Source organism: Hyperoodon ampullatus, assembly GCF_949752795.1.
Source record: "Hyperoodon ampullatus genome assembly, chromosome: 17".
Lineage (NCBI taxonomy): Eukaryota > Metazoa > Chordata > Mammalia > Artiodactyla > Ziphiidae > Hyperoodon > Hyperoodon ampullatus.
Window position 1 is genome coordinate 14067564 of NC_136930.1, and position 15262 is coordinate 14082825.

At 42.8% G+C, this 15262-nt stretch overlaps 1 protein-coding gene across 5 annotated transcripts in view; it reads left to right on the forward strand.

Moving 5' to 3' along the window:
* The window catches only part of SULF1 (sulfatase 1), a gene marked incomplete at both ends in the record, with an annotated part of 81962 nt that overhangs the window by 9493 nt on the left and 57207 nt on the right, over nucleotides 1-15262 (forward strand). For 4 of the 5 annotated variants that reach the window (XM_079722474.1, XM_079722475.1, XM_079722476.1 and 1 more), the window contains 2 exons: nucleotides 4945-5184; nucleotides 14633-14784. In XM_079722474.1, coding sequence (XP_079578600.1) covers nucleotides 4945-5184; nucleotides 14633-14784 — 392 coding nt within the window. Of the gene's footprint in view, nucleotides 1-4944; nucleotides 5185-14632; nucleotides 14785-15262 lie in introns of those variants that run through there. The other variant, XM_079722477.1, reaches the window with a different exon arrangement.

The window sequence follows — 15262 nt, forward strand, 5'->3', positions numbered from 1 at the left end:
ATCAATGGTGCAATCATAGTGGCTGTAGCAGCAGGACGAGGCAGTGTTGTTGGCTGACATGAATCATTGCACAGCCCTAAAAGAGAAGAAGGAGTTTTTCGCTTACCTTGTTGGAGTGCAGTGACGCGGCAGAGGGAAGAGGTATATGATTCCTGTGCTCCATCATCTGTGTCTACGCAGGGAATCCGAGAGCAGAGGCAGCAGTGAACACCAGTGTGACTGTCGGCTTCTGAAGACAGACACGCCTGCAGCCCACTCACCTCGACTGGGCCCGAGCTACTTTAATCCCTTCAGCCCCTAAGAGGGCAGGAGACAGGCTTCAGTGTCTGTTAGTATCTCTCCCCTAAGAGGCCGGATGAAGCAAGATATGAGATTACAGAAAAGGAGACATATCCTGACTCCAAGCAGACATCATTTCTGTGTCTCAGTCTTGAGAACGTCAGTGTCACAGCCGGGACTCAGCCTAGATGCAGCTTAAGAGCGCGGTCCCTGAGCAGACTGCCTGCCTTTGCATCTGGCCTCTGCTGCTTAGGGTCTATGTGGCCCTGAGCACGTTGTTTACCCCTTTTGCTCCTCAGCATTATCATCCTTGATATGAGAATAATAAACAGTAGCACCCGCTATGGAAGGCTATTGTCAGGGTTCAGTGAGTTGCTACACTTAGAAGTGGGAGTAAAGTAGAAAATCCATGAGAGTAAAAGTATGAAATCAGTGCTTCCTCTTCCTCTCTGCCCACCTTACAGCCTTGGAAGTGGTTAAAGCCACTTAGATCACTTAAAATGAGGCACCCACTAAAGTCTCTTCCAGATCGAGTCTTCCCTGGTTCCGTGTCAGGCCTCGAATAGTGGGAGGGGCTGCGCCAGCATCCTCAGGGAGCTTGTTAGAAATGCAAATTCTCTGGTCCTTCCCAGGTCTTACTTAAATCGGCATCTCAGGGTGGACCCAGAAGTCTAGGATTTAACATGGGCTCCAGGTGATTTTTAACGTTGGAGAAGCGTTGTCTCAGAACCTTCTCCTTACTGAGAAACGTGAAGCCACACTCAGGAACCTCACATTTGGGAACCCCGCCCGTGGTGCTACCGTGGTCACAGTACCTGCAGGGACCAAATGTCTTCATTGTTCCCTTTGACGTGTGGGCCTGTTGGGAGCAGGGATTTTTTAGTTCCTTGGTACAACCAGCTCAGTCAATGAAGAAAAGAGAGATACTTAGAATGAGAGGAGAGTCCTGGCTGGGGCAATTATGATGCAAGGGGCTGAGTTTTCGTCCCCAGTTTGTAGATTATTTGACCTTAGATCAGATTTTCACCTCCCATCCTGTGCCGCGGTCCAAATAAGTCTGTAAACTGGAGGTTGCAGCTTTGTGATTCGGGACCTTGGAGGGTGGCCTCCAGCTGCATTTTTTTTTTTTTTTTTTAACTTGAGTCCAGCTAGGCTCCTAAGGGAACTCTGAGAAGTCATTTTTGACATGAAAAGACTATTAGGCAATAAAAATTGGTCAATAGTGTTTGCTGAGTTTTCCCCAAATTCAAGCTATCACCATAAGTAATCACTGCAGTTTTCTAAAGAGGAAAGAGTAAGAAGGGAATGGACTTTGACATCAACCTCGAACTCTCTCCCCACTCCTGCGTCTCATTTCATGTATCTTCTCCAGGCTCTTTCCCCCTGTGTGATCAACCAACACAAATATAAAACACAACATTTCTAAAATGCACTTCTTTGATCTTCTATAGGACATATTTCTTGTTAGTTACTTCTTGAGTAACAGTGAAACCATTACTTTTCCAGTTTTCTTCCCAGACTGAGAACTGTGAGTCAACTCACGGCCTTCTGATGCATTACAACATGTCTTGGGTCTGCTTCTTAAGAGTCCTTCTATTTTAAAGGCACAACCCAGTTCAAGTTCTCATCATCCCATGGCCGGGTGGGTTCAGCAGCCTTTTGGCCATACCCTTGATGGACCAGCCTATTCCCCACCTACCCCGCAATGCACATATTTCCATTGCCATGGCAACACCTCTCAAAGGCTTCTTTCTTATCATGTCCTTCATGCCTTTGACAAAGAACTTGCTCTGCCATCATTTTGTCTATTCTGTCAAATCCAAATATCTCTGCCCAGCCTCCAGGCTATTGGCTAAATCTGCCGCCCATTTCATCAAGAGAAGTCTTCATATTCGTTTTCATTCCAGAAAATCCACGTGCCGTTTTCATCACTCCACTTACTTCTTCCCAACTCCAGTGCACCGTGCATACCACCTTCCCCGTGCTACCCACAATACACTTCGCCCATCCCATATTTTTCTTCCTCCTTTCCTTCCATTTGTCCTCATCTCCTATGGCAGAGCTCTTATTAAACATTGCCTCTGGGCTTCCCTGGTGGCACAGCGGTTGAGAGTCCGCCTGCCGATGCAGGGGACCTGGGTTCGTGCCCCGGTCCGGGAAGATCCCACATGCCGCGCAGCGGCTGGGCCCGTGAGCCATGGCCACTGAGCCTGCGCGTCCGGAGCCTGTGCTCCGCAACGGGAGAGGCCACAACAGTGAGAGGCCCGCGTACCGTAAAAAAAAAATAAAAATAAAAAAAACATTGCCTCTGGTCCCCGCTGTCTTTATATGTCCTGCTACTGCTATATCCACACTCACGTCTACCTTGCTTTGCAGATATCCCTAAGCAATTTTCATATGTAAATTCTCATCTGGATAGTTTACTGCTGAAGATCAGAGGCAGCAGAGAATTTTCCATTTCTTTTCCTAATGCTACACTTTGGGGGATCAGTCCAGAGAGTCGAGGTCAATAGAATGAATGCTCAGCATGAAGTGGGTGCTCACTGCATGCTATCCACATGGCAAAAAGGTTGCTTGATCCTCTGAATACCACCAGGGGAGAAAAAGCAGTTAGGAATCTTCCTAACTGAAGCATATTTCAGGGAGCTCTAAGGAGACCCAATTAGAAACCATCTTTTCTGTTTTCATGTGAATGTTAAGAGCTCGTATGTAAAAAAAAAAACTGTGGTTTTTGGATGGCTGCACGCTTCTCTTCTGCTCTGAATGCTTGCCTGGTTTGCATTACGATTTCCTTCCTTGTTGGAAAGCTACATAGACTTTCTCCCTTTCTTTGGAAGAAGTAGGACCTGTTGGAAATGTGAGGCTCCAGGACTGAAATGCAATGGCCTTGGCTGTGGTGCCCTGTAGTGCATTTCTTGACAGGTCCTGAAAAGACTATTGAATTCTGGCCTGGGCTTTTTTTTTTTCCTGCAGTATTTGGATGGGTTTCAGCATCCATGTTTGGCTGGATAATCAAAATAGGTTTTTTTTTCTTCCTCAGCAATCGTATGTACAATTTCATCCTTTACAGTTCAAATGGCATAATTTACTACTATGCAGATACTTTTGAATGTGACAGAATCATAGCTCTTTCACAAACAAACAACCCATCTTTTTAAATGACGTGGAAACAGGTGAAAATATAAACTGGTCGTAGTATCCTGGTAGAAAAATTGGCAGGTGTGTGGTGAGTTTGCTAGAGGATACGAACTTACATTGAAGATCTTTTTTAAATTAAACACAGGCATTTTGCAAACCAAAACTACAATGAGGTATCACCTCACACTGGTCAGAATGGTCGTCATCAAAAAATCTACAAAAAATAAATGCTGGAGAAGGTGTGGAGAAAAGGGAACCCTCTTGCACTGTTGGTGGGAATGTAAATTGATACAGCCACTATGGAGAAGAGTATGGAGGTTCCTTAAAAAACTAAAAATAGAACTACCATATGACCCAGCAATCCCACTCCTGGGCATATACCCTGAGAAAACCATAATTCAAAAAGACACATGTATCCCAATGGTCATTGCAGCACTATTTACAATACAATAGCCAGGACATGGAAGCAACCTAAATGTCCATCGACAGATGAATGGATAAAGAAGATGTGGCACATATATGCAGTGGAGTATTATTCAGCCATAAAAAAGAATGAAACTGGGTCATTGGTAGAGACGTGGAAGGACCTAGAGTCTGTCATACGGAGTGAAGTTAGTTAGAAAGAGAAAAGCAAATATCGTGTATTAACGCATGTATGTGGAATCTAGAAAAATGGTGCAGATGAACCAATTTTCAGCACAGAAACAGAGACACAGACAGAAAACAGACGTGTGGACACAGGGGAGGAAGGGGGGTGGGATGAACTGGGAGATTCGGATCCACATATATACACTCCCATGTGTAAAATAGATAGCTAGTGGGAACCTGCTGTACAGCACAGGGAACTCTACTCAGTGATCCGTGGTGACCTAAATGGGTGGGATGGGGGGCTGGGAGGGAGGTCAAGAGGGAGGGGATACATGTATACATATAGTTGATTCACTTCGTTGTACAGCAGAAACTGACACATCATTGTAAAGCAACTGTACCCCAGTAAAAAAAACAAAAAAAACAAAAACAAACAAACAAAAAAACACACAGGCATTTTGGAAGGACTTTTACTTAATTGGAAAATCTCTCCCCTCTTTTATTTCATACGATGAAAACATTCCATCTCGTCATCTCTGCAGTGTCTGTGGCGTGGTGTGAGTGTGGTGGGCTAGGAGTTCTGATGCTCTGTTTTGACACCCTCTGATAATCTTCAAAGGGCTGCTGGCCTTGGAATCTGCTCCGTCTCTAAAATTCTAGCTTTCGTGATCAGATAAGCCTGCTTTTCTTTTTTTTTTTCCCTTTGTGATTAAGGAGGGGAGAAGCTGAAATGTGTTTTTATTCTGCAAAATACTTGAGATGGCAGCATCCCAAACGTTGCATTTTGTTCGAGAAATGAGAGCTCGTCAAATGATAGACTCCTTCAAGCTGAGGCAGAGAAATTCACAAGGCAGGGGGAACAGAGCCCCCGGGTGACGTGACACCGGTGGGTGATCGTGCGCGGCTGTCCGCTAACCATGCTGGCATTGTGCCTTCCAGGGTCCCTGCAAGTCATGAACAAAACCAGAAAGATTATGGAGCGCGAGGGGGCCACCTTCACCAACGCCTTCGTGACGACGCCCATGTGCTGCCCGTCCCGTTCCTCCATGCTCACGGGGAAGTACGTGCACAACCACAACACCTACACCAACAATGAGAACTGCTCCTCCCCGCCCTGGCAGGCAGTGCACGAGCCGCGGACTTTTGCTGTCTATCTGAACAGCACCGGCTACAGAACAGGTAAAGGGAGAGCTTTGCAGCCCGTGAACCTCTGGTAGCGCACCTCTGCAAGATGCACTGTATGGTGAAATATGTGAAGTTCCAATCAGTCCCTAAGTAGAAGGAGCCGAGACTTGTGTCTCTCAGCATCCTCTACTTTTCCCTCGATGCGCGTCCCAGAGAGAGGTCCCTTAGAGAAAAGTCAGTGATTCTCAGCAGACACGTTAAGAAAGTGTTGTCCCCCATCCGAGCAACCGGCCATTGGAATTTTCCAGGAGAACCTGCAACAGAAGAGTTTTCATCCCATGAGCGTGCTTACCTCAACCTTCCAAATCTCCAGGCATCCCAACACAGCTCGAGGCTTGTCTTAATTGTTGGCAGATTCCTGCCCGTTGGGTGAGAAATCATCAAGCGCTTTGAAATTGCTTAGCACCTACCCCAGGATCCGGGACACAATAGATTATCAAAATTATTTACTGAATTCAGACGTAACTGAAAGGAATCATCCAATGAGGTGTACCTTGTTGATTCATCTACTTATTTACTCATAATTAATAGGATTGGGAGTTTCTTTAGCTTTAGTTTTGGTGACTTTTAGATCTCAAGTGTTCACCCCCATCTCCCAGGACAGGAGGGCATCCCAATTGCTGCATCTTCTATCACTGTTTAACCTACATAGATGAGCGGCTTGGTTAGTTGGTCCTTTGCAAACTGGGGACCTCCTTCCAGAGAGGTCAGGAACATCATACCAGTATAAGAAAGAAGCAAGGGGCTTCCCTGGTGGCGCAGTGCTTGAGAGTCCGCCTGCCGATGCAGGGGACACGGGTTCGTGCTCCGGTCCGGGAAGATCCCACATGCCGCGGAGTGGCTGGGCCCGTGAGCCATGGCCGCTGAGCCTGCGCGTCCGGAGCCTGTGCTCCGCAACGGGAGAGGCCACAGCAGTGAGAGGCCCACGTACCGCAAAAAAAAAAAAAAAAAAAAAAAAAGAAGAAGAAGCAAGGCTCCTTCCTGTCAGGTTGCCCCCAAAGCCTTTATTCTCCTAGCATTTATATGCTCTCCTTGGGTTTTCTGAGCATTTCTTTATGAAAAGAAACAAAGATATTGATTGAGGGACTGTAATGAAAAATAATTTTTTCAGAACCAACTAGACGTATTCATAAGACTTAAGGGTGTCATAATGAAAACTTGCTGAAAAAGATTTTCAGGTCTGCAGATTCTCTATTCTGAAGATTTAAAAGGAAAGGATATCAGATAAATGTATTCTCTCAAATCTCTTTTAAAAATGAAATTAATCTTTTCCACTGGACTTAGGAAATAGGTGGCCATTCGCTTCTTTGCGGAGCGCCCTGTGGGCACTTAATACTTGTTATTTATGGATGAAAATATTGATTGTGGATATGATAGCACTGTCATCCACAGGCATTCAAGAGCTCCACTCACAGAAGAAACTCCTCCCATGAGCCTCAAGGGTGTTTGCTTACACTTCAGAAAGAAACTAGGTTACTCAGAGTGCCTTATCCTGAGTGTGTTTTCCCACATAAGTGATTTAAGTTTATAGCACCTTTCACCTGCGAGCTCTAAAGCAATCTGCAAATCTATCGAACATCCCTGTAGGGTTCATAAACAGCAAATGTACTTAGCTCCATTTTATAACTGATGTGGGGATTTCAAATACTGTGTGACCAGCTCAGAAGCAAAATCAGAAATGGTCCCCTGATGCCTGATTCCTGATTTTGACCACCAAATTGTGTTTCGTTTGTGGGAAGCATTGTATGAAATCAGTGCCTTTCAACTCCTAGGCTCCCTTATAATTTAATTCCTAGTAGCAGACATAGAGAGACAGAGAGAGTTGGAACTTAGGGAATTAGAACTCTCACTGTATCGAGACCGGTGTGGGTGGTGTCCATCCTAGGAAATGGAGATGCTGATGACACAGAGAACCCTGCCCAGAACTTAGAACTGTCGATTAGGACTTGCTAATTCATTTCAGGGCTAAATCAAGAAAGGGCGAAAAGAAGATGATAAGTTCTGGAGAGATAGTGAACAGCAGTGTGGCTATAGTTGACAGTATTATATTGTGTACTTGAAATTTGCTAAAAAGCTAGATCTTGGATGTTCTCACCACAAAGAAAAAAATGGAAACTAGCAAAGAAGTGAAGTGATGGATATGTTGATTGGCTTGGCAGTGGTTAATATTTCACAATGTCTACGTATAGCAGACCATCAGGCTGTAAACCTTGCAATTTTTAAAATAATATTTATTTATTTATTTATTTATTTTTGGCCACATTGGGTCTTAGCTGCGGCTCGCAGGCTTCTCTCTAGTTGTGACGCACAGGCTCCAGGGTGCGTGGGCTCTGTAGTTGTGGCGCCCGGGTTCCAGAGCACGAGGGCTCTGTAGTTTGTGGCACGCAGGCTCTCTGGTTGAGGCACGTGAGCTCAATAGTTGTGGTGCGCGGGCTTAGATGCTCCGTGGCATCTGGGATCTTAGTTCCCCGACCAGGGATCGAACCCGCGTCCCCTGCATTGGAAGACGGATTCTTTGCCACTGGACCACCAGGGAAGTCCCACCTTACAATTTTTTTTAAGTTTTTTTTTTTTTTTTTTTTTTTTTTTTTTTTTTTTTTGCGTTACATGGGCCTCTCACTGTTGTGGCCTCTCCCGTTGCGGAGCACAGGCTCCGGACGCGCAGGCTCAATGGCCATGGCTCACGGGCCCAGCCGCTCCGCGGCATGCGGGATCCTCCCAGACCGGGGCATGAACCCGTGTCCCCTGCATCGGCAGGCGGACTCCCAACCACTGCGCCACCAGGGAAGCCCCTAAGTTTTTTTTTAACATCTTTATTGGAGTATAATTGCTTACAATTTTTGATTGTCAATTATATCTCAGTAAAGCTGGGCAGCAGGGAAGAAAGGGGGAAAAAGGGAAATTGATATTTGATGCTTGCTTCCTCTGTACCAGGCACTTTAGCTAAGTTTTCTCACCTAATTCTTCCGGAAACTTTGAAAGGATTTGCCCGTATTGCCAGTGAAGAAACCGAAACTCAGGAGGGTTTATCTGAGGTCACAAGCTAGTCAGTGACAGACTGAATCCAGCACACCTGACTCCAACATCTTTCCTCTTTCTTTATTTATTTCTTTATCTTATTTCTTTACATATATTTCTATCATGCTTCATTCCGAAGTGCCTGGCAGAGACACATAAAACATAATAAGATACAGAGCAGTAAGGACCCTGTCGAATGGAAACGAAGGGTAGAACCAGTTAAAATCAAGGCAAAGGTTAATATGCAAACTGCAGGCATACCACGGAGTTGTAGAGAAAGGCTGCATATTTGGAACTAACTTCCGGATGGCAAAAGCAAAAATGGAAATGCCATCCCTTACACAGCTCACTGGGTCCCCAAGAAAAAACACATCTTGCTTCTAAGAAGTGGAGTGTACTCTGGTACTTGTTCCAGTTATCCTATGCTGTGTCCACCCTACAAGAGCTTGAATAAAACTCAGAGATAATTTAGTTTTTCAATTCCTTTGTTCTCAGACGAACAAATTTAGACCTACAAGATTAAGGTGACTTGCTGAAGTGACACATCTGACGTTCTAACAGGAAGAGCGGGCAACAGGACCTTGGTCTTCAGGCCTCTTTCCAGTATGCTACCCTAACCCTATGGGTTAGGTCTAGGATGAAGCTGCAGACCATCAGGCTTTCCGGGGGACAACTGTCAGTCCTTTGGTGCAGCCCAGTAGGCCTGCTTCAATCAGTTGTCTTCTTCAGGGAGAGGAGATTTGCTCCTGGAAACTAACTCAGATTCTGAAGCCAACCTTCTTCCCAGGGGTCTAGACACGTAGGTAATAATGGAATTTATAGTGAGTCATCCTGTAAAGTAAAAGGAATTCTTTAAGGGAAACAGGACTTTTCCAAACACTTAGGACTCGTCCAAACACTTAGCTATGAATAGAAAACGGATGATATACACTCAGGAAAATAAGTGTTGATGTGCCCATTAGTAAATCAGAAAAATTAAAAATTGGAAGACTAAAATGGCAGTGATAATGAGCTACATAATTTAAATTCATCTTTGATGGGAAAATATTGACATGTCTCAGACAATTAGGAAGTAAAGATGTCTCTGTGACAATAATTATCGATCCAACCGGGGACAGAGAACCATTTGAAAATCCACAAATAAGCACATCAGGATGACAGGCATCTTAGGAAGTTAAGAGAATTGGTGAGTAGGTATTAAACCAGTATATTTATGAACCACTAAACTAGTTGGGGAGGTGGGAGGAGGCAAGATATAACGATTTTAATGTTTTCCTAATAATGAATACGCTATTTGGAACATTTAGCTGAGAACCTAAGAAAAATAATGACGGAAACTGAACTATGTATTATACATAAATACCCATCTAGAGAAAAGCACAAAGCAGCAATCAGTTTTATGAAGAACAGCTCAGAGAAGACAAATTACTAAGCGGCTTATTTTGGGAGGCATCCAGAATACATGGATTTAAATGAATTGAATTGATCCAATATTGTATTTACCATTGTGTGACATGATTTTTCTTTTTCAGAACCAAGGCATATTTTTGGACTGGCTGTAACTTAAATTTTTCTAACTTTACTCATGGAAAATATGACTCTACAACAGCTTAAATGTTTAAGAAGGGAAAATACAGTAACGTGTCTATTGCATTTTATGTTCTAAGTATAGTGGGAACGATACTGGATTATCTATCATAAAAAGGAAAATTCTGCCTGACTATCTGCTCAAAAAAGTTTTAGTTTAAATTTCTTGTGAGGGTATAGACATGAATGTAAAACCTGGCATAAATTTTAAGGTAAGAGTAATAATCCATGGTTTTTTTTTAACATCTTTATTGGAGTATAATTGCTTTACAATGATGTGTTAGTTTCTGCTGTATAACAAAGTGAATCAGCTATACATATACATATATCCCCATATCTCCTCCCTCTTGCATCTCCCTCCCACCCTCCCTAACCCACCCCTCTAGGCGGACACAAAGCACAGAGCTGATCTCCCTGTGCTATGCGGCTGCTTCCCACTAGCTATCCATTTTACATTTGGTAGTGTATAATAATCCATATTTGAGAGGTAGCATCAAGTGTTAGAAAAAAAAACCCTGAACCGAATGGTGGAGAACTGGAGTCACATCCTTACTCTGCCTTAAACTTGTTTTGAGAACTTGTCCAGCCCAGTTTTCCAACCTATATAATGCAGAGATTTTTTTCCTGTCCAAAACTATTATATATTGTAATTTTACTATAATCACTATAATCATATTAATTCCTTTAAAAATGGTAGTGTTCAAATTATAATCATAATACAGGATATGTAAAATCACATGTGAATTAAATTTTAGTCATACTAATTCTTCTTTGTATCACTGGGTGAAAGGGCCAATATTTAATAGAGACCTGCAATAAAAATTTTTGGAGAGAATTCTTTTTGTAACAAAACAATGTAGACAAATTAATCAATTTTCTAGTTTCGTGTCTTTTTACATTACAAAATGTATTTATGTTACTTATAGCAAGTATATTTATTTATTCTCTAATATGAGATGTTTTAAAATGTAGAGTTCACTAAAAGTAAGACAAAGTAATATTCTTATTTTTATGAATTATGGTATTATCGATTTTTGATAAGTACACAAACATAAGATATAGCATACCATAGCATGCTATTTATTGAGCCACACTATGCTTAGACCTATACTAGACATTGGTGTATGAAGAGATATAAAGTAAGACTCCTGTCTTTGCTACACTTACAATCTAGTTGGGGAAGCCAGACTCATGTGTACGAGGTCACCTAAGAGTAGATCATAATTTTAACTTGGTTCAAAATTATGTAATTTTTTAGGTACTACCAGTGAAGTCCTGCCACCCCACATCTAATAATACATGGAGTAAAAGCTCAATTAGTCTATCATTTGTTATATTCAATAAGATTTGACTTCCCTACAGCATCAGAAATCTTTTGTCTATGTGGGTACTATTGCCGACCTAAAAATAGATGCTTTTGCCAAATGGCTCAAATGGCTCAAGGGAATTTTTCTAAGTATTATGTAACAGGGAGTCCCGGACAGAAGTAGCATGGCCTGAAGTCAACAATCATTAGAATCAGGTCTTTCTGATCTTTCTTCCTGTCACCCAACAACCCCCTGCCACCTTCTTAAACAGCTGTGAAGGGAAGTGTTTAATGGCCCAGAGAAGAGAATGATACAGAAGGAGAGGTAGGTGGTGTGTTAGTGACATATTCAGACAGTAGTTAAGTTGGGTTGAATTGCCAGTGCCAAAGGACAGAAAAACTTCAAACCACACCCAATATAATGGCAATACGGGCGAGAAAATGTAGTTCATCTCAGGGAGGGAGAAAGAGATTTAATACATCTGGAGGAAAATAATTAGAAGCCCAGATAATCAGTTGCAGGGCACTGCCAGGAAGCGTAATGTTGAGAGAGGCCGGGGGTGATCACAAATGAGCCTCGGTCTTAGGAGGCAACAAGCAAGGCCGAGTAACTTGAAGCTGACGACGCTGGGTGCTGCCTCATGACGCACGAGGTCCCCGGTCTCTCTTGGAACCAGTGTGACGGGTGAGGCAACATCTGGAATACTGAATACATTTTTTACACCCCATTAACACAAAGACACAGAAAACCTGGAGGGAGTTCTAAAGCACATAACAAGGCCTATTAAGAGACTTCAAGGAATAGTTTATAAGGGGAGGATTAAGAGAAAGGGCAATAGCCATGGCAATGGGTAGAAAACAGTCCTAAATAATCTAACGGGTAAAACGATGAGGGCAGGGCAGGAATGACTTGTTATGGCTTCCCTGAGAGGAAAAAAAAAAAAAAAAACCAGAACAAAACTAAAAGTAGCAGGAAAAAAAAAATCTAAAAACGAATTAAGCAGGAAAAGGTCAGCCAGTTGGGAGAGAATTTGTTGCCACAAAGTAAATCAGGTTGGGGAAGAAAACTATGTAACCTCTCAAGCAATGTTTTCAGATGCACAAGTGCAGAACTCTAGAACAGGATTTCCTTGCATTGCAGGAGGGTAAATTATTTAAAATCAGAGCACAGATCATTGAAAGGCTAATGATCGTAGCCATGGTAATCATAATACTGGCAGTGGCAGCATTTAATAAGCCCTTGTTACGTGCCAGGTACTGTTTTCAGTGCTTTACATATGTATTAATTCTTTTTAAGCCTCACAACGATCGTACCACTATTTTTTTTTTCGTACCACTATTATTGTTATCATCTTCATGTTTTTCCAGAAGGGGAATCGGAGGTAGACAGAGGTTAGGTAACTTGCCTCCGGCAGTATAGCCAACAAATAACAGAGCCAGGATTTGAACCCAGGCAAGCTGGCTCCAGGTTTTATATTGCAAACCACTATGATCTTTTACAAAAAGAGAGAGAAGTGGGAAAAACCCCTGGGGAGGGGAACAGGCCAGGGGAAAGAGCTGGGCTTGAGGTTATTAAGTGAAAGGCTTCTGGAAACAGTCCCGTTCTGAAGTCATGCTGGTGGGGTGTGGCTTTGGTCCGCCGCCTGCGACTCTTAAATCACGTTGCCTTTTGTCGGAAAGGAAAATCATCTTGTGGTTCGATGTGAAAAGGTGGTGAGTCTCTGAAGACGAGAACCCCTCATTAGATGAATTTCTACTGCTGGGAGCCAGCTCAGAGGGAAACCCTGAGTCATAGCTGACATGAGACCCTCTGACACTTTGTCCCACACCCGTCCATCTGCTCAGGGACCCTGGCAGAATCCTCAAGCAGTGGGTGTTTGGCTAATTGACCACCTGATTGATTTACTCATTTGCAGATTCAACATATAAATATTCATTCAACAAATAAACATTGCTGTGTTTCTCAGACTTGAGTCAGCTCTTCAAAGAAAGTAAATCCAATGGAAAGTGTCAACTTTTCTAACTCTGAAGCTCTCCTCTATGAAAATATTTAGACCAAATCAGCTTTAAAAAAAAAAAATCATAGCTCAATTGAAAACACAACACTTAACAAGTCCAGAACAGGTACCATCCCCAGAAGACATGGGGCTCCATGAAGCCCAGTTCAAGAAACAAAAATTCATGCAGCCCCTAGACTACATGCAAGGATGAGGGCAGGGAGGTCAAGGCAGTGTTTGCCCTCAAAACCCGTACAGTTTAAGGGAGATTAGGCTTCTACGTGAACATAACTCTACCACAAGGAAGAAAGGGAAGACAGCTTCAGAGCCACAGAAATAAAGTGCTGTGGGATCGGGGCAAAGACTGGAATTGAAATGGCTTCTGCTCTGGGCTGATTCATGCAGAGGGTGGCAGAGAGAGTAGCACAGGCAAAGGTGGAGAGGTGGAAACCAGAACAAGTAGAGGCAACACGTTGACTGGAGAGAGGGGCGATTCACAGAGACGTGCAGGATGGGGTTGGAAAGAGGGATTTTTTTCCAGAGGCAAGGAAGGGCTTGGATGGCAAGGTGTCAAACTCAATGTGATTCTGCAGGCGCGGGGGGCCATCCAAGATCATGAGAAAGTGATATGACCCGAGCTGGTCTTCAGGAAGCTGGCGGTGAGAATGGAAAGACCCTGGAGCCTGCATAGGAAAGCCAGTCAGGAGACAGTGGGCCCCCATGAGGGGTGTCAAGTAATCAGGAAAGAAGGACAGATCCCAGAGCTCCGACCCCACTGTTGCACAGTGGCCTTTCTTGGGTGTGACCATGCCAAAGTTACAAATGTGAAGTCCTTCCAGTGGGCTTTTCAACGAGCAGTGGAGTTATTGTGGCACATATACCTCTATTTTACTATAATTCTATGAAAATTAGTCGTCTAGGTTGTAACTCCATGTTGCTAGAATTTTCGATTATCAGTAATAAACACATTTGCAAAATACACATAATGCAAACACCAATGACATAAAATACATGTGACATAAAAACCCTGACCACGTCCCATATAAACGGAGTTTACTACGGTTCCTTGGCTGGGAAAATGTGTACTGTCCTGATAGGCAAAAACAAAGACAAGTTTTTCAATAGCGTTTTTGTAATTCGCAACTCTCAAACAGTTAGAAAACTTATTTTATCACAAAGACAACTTTCAGTATTCCAGATTTCATACTGGCTACTTCTCTGATTGTTATATCAACTTAACAAAAAGGTACATTCTGCTGTTATCACTTGCACTCAGAGTATCATGCTCACGATGGCGATTTTACTGAACTATAATCCATGTACTTGGGCACTACTTTTATTTATTCAAAAGGAAAATGTATATACGTCACCTTGCTAAAGGATCAAAGTATTACATGAATGTTACTCTGGCATCCACTGTTACCAGGTTAACTTTTGTTTCACTGCCTTTTTTTCAAGTCATAATTTCATTTTGATGCGTTTAGTTATGCTTAATCATTTCATATGAGAAAATAATCCTTTTTTCCCATTGCAGCCTTTTTTGGAAAATACCTCAATGAATATAATGGCAGCTACATCCCTCCTGGGTGGCGAGAATGGCTTGGATTAATCAAGAATTCTCGTTTCTATAATTACACTGTTTGTCGCAATGGCATCAAAGAAAAGCATGGATTTGATTATGCGAAGGTAATTTTCAGGCACTTTTACACTGCATCAATTTACTTTGTGCATAATGGGGGAAAGCCATTTTCAGTGTGTTAGCCCATACACTAGATTGGCTTTCTACATTCTCACAGTATTAGAATGAGAAATTTTAAGGTAATTTTAAACTCCAGGCAAGAAAAAGCCTCTCTAGGAGCACTGACTTTGAATAGTGGTTTTTTCCCCCATTAGGATGAAAGGCAATCAGCCTTTGATGAAAGTATTATCAGAAAAATCATAGATGCCTCCACTGTGTCTTGGGATAATTTTTGGTTTTTTCCTCCTCTAGAGGACTTATCCACATGATCATATGTTCATCTCATGCTGTTTTGCTTTTCACTGGGGTGAAAGTATATTCTGTCTGTGGCTTCCAATTTAGATGTAAGAATAATGCAGACAAGTGCAATAATCAAAAGTTGAGAAACCACATTCTTTGCTTTTACTCCTGTCTGGTCACACTTTG